Raw genomic sequence first — 6,338 nt, 5'->3', positions numbered from 1 at the left:
ATTTCTCCTTTAAGTCTATTTTCCTATACTTTTGTAAAGCATGGTGCAGTGCACCCTATGCTAAAGGAGACACTAAACTCTAATCATGGCTTCCACTTAGATATGTCTGGATCATTTCACTGAGTTAGGAACCTTCCTTAAGCAAACAATACTATCTAAACGGGGCCAATAAGTTTGAATGTAGTCTATTCAGTTAACATTTAACTACAGTTTATTTTAATATTAGGAAACAAGTACACATTCAATTAGGTAGTCAACAAGGAAGGATGGCACGTCTATTTGGGGTCTCAAAATCCTCTCCCAATGTAAGGCTATGCAAATGAATCTGGCTTCAACATTGACGGGTAAACGACAAAAGGACACCCCTTATACAATAGGTGCTCAGCAGGAGGGAGGAGATGAGGAGAAACTCAGGGTTTGTTAAAGAAAACCAGCGAACATAGTAGTCATAGTCACCATAGGATATCAGACGTAAGACACGGTGCCAATCATAAGTGACAATAACTAGCACTGGCTGCAAATACATTATTGAATCCCTCAAATTACCTTTACATTTTTCTAAAATAACAAATCTATGCAAAACATTTTCGCATTTTATGGTTAACTTTAGTAGTTCACACCATGTTTTAATTAGTGCCGTAAAATGACTGTTGGCTTAAGATGTTTTGGAGAAGTTGAGGCAAGGTTAGATTGTGCATAGTTGTGAGTAAAATAGGCTAATAAGCTAATAGGATACTAATGAAAAGCTAAAGGTCCCACAAGAAATGTTGGCATTCATTTTCAATGCACTTCTAGTCACATTTTCAATGCACTTCTGGTCACATTTTCAGTGCACTTCTAGGCACATTTTCAATGCATTTATAGTCACATCTTCAATAACCTGATTCTGGTCTTGGAAGTATAATATTGTTGTGACAAGTTGAAAGGAATGGCAATGTATTTGTAACTCAGAGCTTCCCCTTCTGGCGGTCCACAGCATTACATAAACAGTCCTGATCAACTCAATGGATCTGTTGCATCACCAAAAAACAATACTCATGAATTGATGTCTTCTCACCAATTAACAAATACCAGTGCAACATCAAGAACCTGCCCATTCTAAACCATCTCCAGTCCAGAACATCAAGGAAAGAATCCATTAAAGTGATGCACTGACAGTAGCTTTTGTTCATCCTCTGTGGCCATCACTCGGCTGAGTTTAAGCAACCTCTGTTAGTCCTTTATGCTCAAGTTCTGCAGTGCCGACTGCACTGTAGATGACAGTGTACTCTTCAGACCTGAGGAAACAAACACATGCAGGTATCATTAATACAATAAAGAGAAAGGTGCATATTCAATGATGTTTTTTTCTTTTTAGTTTTTTTGATCTCATGAACATCTCACCAACTGGCAGCGCTTGGTCTGATGCATTTCGAGTGTGCTTCCTGTGTGTCGAAGGCACTGAACTGGATGCTGGCATACTCAACATCACCATCTACATTCTCTCTCTTGGCAACGTCAGATGTCACAGCCATGGCAGAGATATTGGCATAAACAGGAGCTGCATCCGCCTAGTGGTTTGAGAGAGCAGTTGATGTAAGGAATGGAAATATTGTATTGTAATATTGCTGTCACTAATATGGCCTTAACACACTTGTGTTTTATTTTCTGCGCTCATGTCGTCTTCATTGGATCCGCTGTTTCTCTCCCAGGACATGCTGCAACATAAATGTTTCGCACCATTATTCACACATATTTCACATGTAAGCAAACTAGCAATAACTAAGCCGACTCCTATGAATTAATGGAGCCTTGTATGTTCACAGGGAACTTTACCTCAGCCAAAGTCCCAAAGTCAAAATGACAGCCAGAATAATGGCTCCAATGCATACAAGCCTCTTTATGTTTAGTCCTCCTTAGTGCAAAGAGACAGCAGAAATAGTGTTGGCATACGATGTACACAATGAATCATGTGGTTAAGACATTTAATGTTTTCATTTTCATTTAAATGTTTTCCATTTTCAACGCACTTCACTTAAAGGTACGGTCAACGATTCCAATGTAATACATTATTGGTCAAATCCCCTGAAGTGCTCCTCACGGTCCTCTAGTGGTCCATTCTGTGTGTGCGCTTAAAAAATGGCTGGCTTTGTAAACGGGGGATAAACAAAGTGTCATGGACCAAGCCATACTCTATTCGAGCTAATAAACACACTTCTCTCAGGAGCACGGAAGGGAAGGGTGTAATTTGATTGGCTGTCGACCTCAAATATCAACAACCTATCACCAGAATCACAGATCACAATTTCCCCCCCAAAAAACAAGGTACCTGCAAAATGGACCTCAGTAACAGATGAGTTCTGAGAACCAACTTCATTGTGTGCCTCGCAGTGGTACAGCCCCTCGTCACTTGAGGTCAAAGTCAGGTTCAATTCCTCAGCCACCATTTTTAGAACACTTTCAGGTCCCCTTTTCTTGTACCAAATGTAAGTTTGTGCCGGTGGGTTGGCTTGACTTCTGCAGGAGAGAACCACTGATTGGCCCTCTTCCACTTCACCAGAGGGACTCACAGACACTAAAGTGTTCCTTGGGTGGTCTTTCAAAAAAAAAAACAAGTGCAATCAAAACAAATGATTGTGAAAAAACAACTAAACAACAACAAAATGTGAAAAACTATAGAAACAAACATCAAATTATGAATCATGTAGAGGATATTTTAGGAAATGGTTAATTTTGAAGGTGCCTTATTTGTTGCTTCTGTTTCTGTTCACTTGAAACAGATCTACTTACATCTGACACTGAGAGTGACAGCTGCAGAAGGAGAACCCATTTGTCCTCTCACTGCACAGGTGTAGAGACCTGAGTCACTACTGTTCACTGGATCCAGGTACAGATGATTCTTGTCGGTGGTGTGTACGGTAGTCACTGGTTGTGAATGCTTGTACCAGATGAAGGTTGGGTTGTTACTCAGAATGCAGGTGGTGCTGCAGGTTAGTGTCACTCTCTCTCCCTCTGTCACTACAGCTGGGGTCACAAGTAAGAGTCAATCTGGATTATTTGACTGTCACCCAGCCTGGCTTGGTAAATATAAACAAGCTGTAAACTGATTGCTACTTGTGACTGGAATTTTGACTGCTGCTCAATACAATCAATCAATCAATCAATCAATCAATCAATCAATCAATCAATCAATCAATACAATCAGAAGGGTTAATTTTAAAATGTAATAAGATAAACTTTGTATATTACTTGTGATTGAAAGCGTGACTCCAGGTTTTCTGATGAATTTCTGTCCTTTATCCGTCTCAAACCTAAAGAAGTATTCCCTAGCGTCTTCGTCAGTCAGATCCTTCAGTCTCAGTGTGTGGTCACTGTTATTCCTCTTGTACTCCACACGCCTTTCATATGTGTGGTCCAGACTCAGGTCCTCAGGCTCTGTGTTTGATTGTTGCTCATAAAACCAGAATTGGCTTGTGGGCGTGTGGCCTGCTGGGTGTTTGTAACTGCAGCTGATGTTCACTGAGGACCCCTTCAAAGCACAGATGGCCTCAGAGGAATAGGTCACATCCCAGCACTCCTTACCAAGGATGCCTGAAAGAGACGTGTTATTTCAGAAGGGCGCAGAGTCCATAAACTCATAACAGAACAGAGCTAACACAAATCATTTTTTGTAAGTGTAATGAAATCACAATTCACCTGACATTTCAAATGGGTATAACAACAATAACAACAACAACATCAATAATAACAACAACAATAATAATAATGATGACAATATTCTTATTATTAACATTCTAATAATAATAAATGCCACATATTAGGTAGATCTGTATAATACAGAATGATTATGCGTATGTAAGTACATATATATTGTACTCATCTCATATTCTACTTTTAGAAAATGTGTTTTTTGAGGTGTAGTGTTTCTGTTTTCTTTTACTCACACACAGCTGTAGGGCGATGATTTTCAAAGTCCTTCATAGTACAAGAGTAATTCCCTTCATATTTACTAAATGAAGAGTAAATGTAGATGTCAGGCCCATGTTTATCCTGTAGAAGTTGACCGTTTCTGTACCAGTAGTAATAAAGCGGAGAGGTCCCTCTGCAAGAGGTGCTGCATGTCGCTTTTATCCGATATCCTGTCACTGTATCTGGATCTACCGTCACCTGCAGGTCTACAGCGAGAGTAGAACATATAATATGTCCTGTAACACAGGTTTCATTCTTACAGTCATAACATGACAACATGGCTGTACACCCTAGCTCTGTGAAACATGTATAATCACCTGTGACCGATAGTCTGATTCCTGTTTTGGCTTTTATCCAATCTGAGGAGGTTGTTTTAAAAGTATACAAATACACTCCTGAGTCACTGTCTCTCAGATCCTCTATTGTCAGGCTGCAGTTAGATGAGGTGGTCTCCAGTCGGCCTCTGAACCGAGGGTCCAAACTCAGGGGCTCTGGCTCTCCACTGGAAGGGCTTTCTTTGTACCAGTGTCCTCCTTCGAACTGACGACCCCCAGGGTATTTGTAATAGCAGGACATGACCACTGATGACCCCTTTAAGCCACAGATTGCCTCACTGCTGTAGGTCACACCCCAGCACTCCGGACCCAAAACACCTGCAGTCCCATCCGAGAAAAGGGCATTGATGTAAACTGTATTGAAATACTGTAGATAAAGTGCTTTAGACTGATTACATTGACAAGACAAAATGTCTCTCGATTCCTACAACAGCAGTAGCAGCCACTCCTCAGATTAAGCAAAACTGCTGATTTATAATCATAATTTACCAGAGTGTATATCCTCCACTTGCTATGTCTCTATTTCAAAACTACTCTATTCCACAATTTAAAAATCAGACGGCAACAAAGAAACACACTCACACACTGCAGAGGATGTTAGTCGGTTGCCAGCAGCTCTGACTTCACACCAGTAACTACCCTGACTCTCAGAGCCACCAGCTGAGTCTATGACTATGGAAGCCCCATCAGTATACTTTAGATATTTTCCATTCCTGTACCATGTGTAGTAAGCCTTAGGACCCAGGCTACAGGAGGTGGAACAGGTTACATTTATCCACCTTTGTGTGACTGATGTAGGATCCACCTTCAGTTGAGCATCTGAGGGGAAGGCATGCACTACTGTGAATAACTGTTGCTGTTAATCATGCATGTTACATACATGTTACAATCAACATAATCATAATCATGTTAATCATAACCAATGCTGTTCTTCATTCAAAGAATGATTTCTCACCTGAGACCACGAGAGCAATTCCCGGCGATCCATGAATCCATGCTGTTGTTCCCCGTGTGGTGACGCCAATGCTTTAAATCCGAAGTAGTAAACGCCGGCGTCACTTTCTGTTAGAGTTGTCATATGAAGATCACAGGAGGTGTCAGAATAAGGGATCCAGACTCGGTCTCTGTACTCTGGCTCCCATCTCAGATCCTTCGGATCACCATTAGAGACGTTGACTTTGTACCAGTGGCCTTCTCGGATGCCATAAGGTCCAGGGTAGTAAGAGCAGAGAAGGACCACTGAGAACCCCTTCAAAGCACAGACACTCTTCGAGGGGTAAGTCACCCTGTAAGGGGCCTGACTCCAAACCCCTGGGATAAGAGGGGGTCATGAGAGAAAAGATTTTATCAGGCAGAAACATGTGTCTCAAAAATGTTTTCTATTGTCCCTTTTTGTTGCATTATTTCAGCATGGTTACACAAATATAGCTGTAAAAAGTACAATGAGGGGCTAGTAACTCAATCAGTGCATCAATCTTAGCTTTGGAAAAACTGTAAAATAGACTAAGAGAAGATTTTCAACCGCATTAGCTCAGAAATATCCAAATATTAAAAGATCAGTCAAAAGTAAAAATATAAAATTGAGGGCACTCAGGTTATTCATTGCAACCATAAAATCAGGATTAAAATCTTTCATACCATAGAAGAATATAATACATCCCAGGTAGAAGACTTGCATGATAGCTGGTCCACAAATGATTGTTAATCCTTCAAATATAAAAAAAGTACAACCCACAACTGTGCAAAGGCAAGTATCGCATGCAATCGCCAAAAAACACTCTGGATTTTAAAGTGTGCACCCACCAGCAGCAAAGGAACCACTTCTGCTTTCTGAGCCTGCACAGGCACTGGGGAGATGCCAAGTGTGAAGATTAGAAGTTGTGGTTGAAGCCGACGAGGGAGGAGCTGAAGACACTGAGAAAGAGCGAAACTAAAACGAGGTGACGAGGGCGATTAAACGATTCCTCTTTTTGTCAGCGGCCCCTGGCGTATTGGCATCGTCTAGGGAGGTGACGAGGGCGGGAGGTGATGAGGGCGGGGGCTGATGAGGGTGGG

The 6,338-nt window shown here is 41.3% G+C and overlaps 1 protein-coding gene and 1 long non-coding RNA gene across 2 annotated transcripts; both read right to left on the bottom strand.

The window, feature by feature from the left end:
- Positions 1-885: 885 nt before the first annotated feature.
- LOC122131553 (sialoadhesin-like) lies at positions 886-4,312 on the bottom strand. Its single transcript, XM_042706234.1, has 5 exons — positions 3,924-4,312; positions 3,229-3,570; positions 2,770-3,003; positions 2,309-2,575; positions 886-1,697 (listed from the first exon to the last, which is right to left on the bottom strand). Exons 1-5 carry the CDS (start codon positions 4,225-4,227, stop codon positions 1,654-1,656), a joined length of 1,191 nt encoding a protein of 396 aa, XP_042562168.1. The 5' UTR covers positions 4,228-4,312; the 3' UTR covers positions 886-1,653.
- A 36-nt stretch (positions 4,313-4,348) lies between these two features.
- Positions 4,349-6,247, bottom strand: LOC122131552. The gene is made up of 3 exons (XR_006152103.1): positions 5,239-6,247; positions 4,866-5,102; positions 4,349-4,601 (listed from the first exon to the last, which is right to left on the bottom strand). It is a non-coding gene; the product is annotated as an uncharacterized LOC122131552 (long non-coding RNA).
- Between the last annotated feature and the right edge of the window lie 91 nt (positions 6,248-6,338).

The sequence above is a fragment of the Clupea harengus genome, unplaced genomic scaffold (genome assembly GCF_900700415.2).
Source record: "Clupea harengus unplaced genomic scaffold, Ch_v2.0.2, whole genome shotgun sequence".
In the NCBI taxonomy this organism is placed as follows: domain Eukaryota; kingdom Metazoa; phylum Chordata; class Actinopteri; order Clupeiformes; family Clupeidae; genus Clupea; species Clupea harengus.
This window is presented reverse-complemented; position numbering and strand designations above follow the sequence as displayed.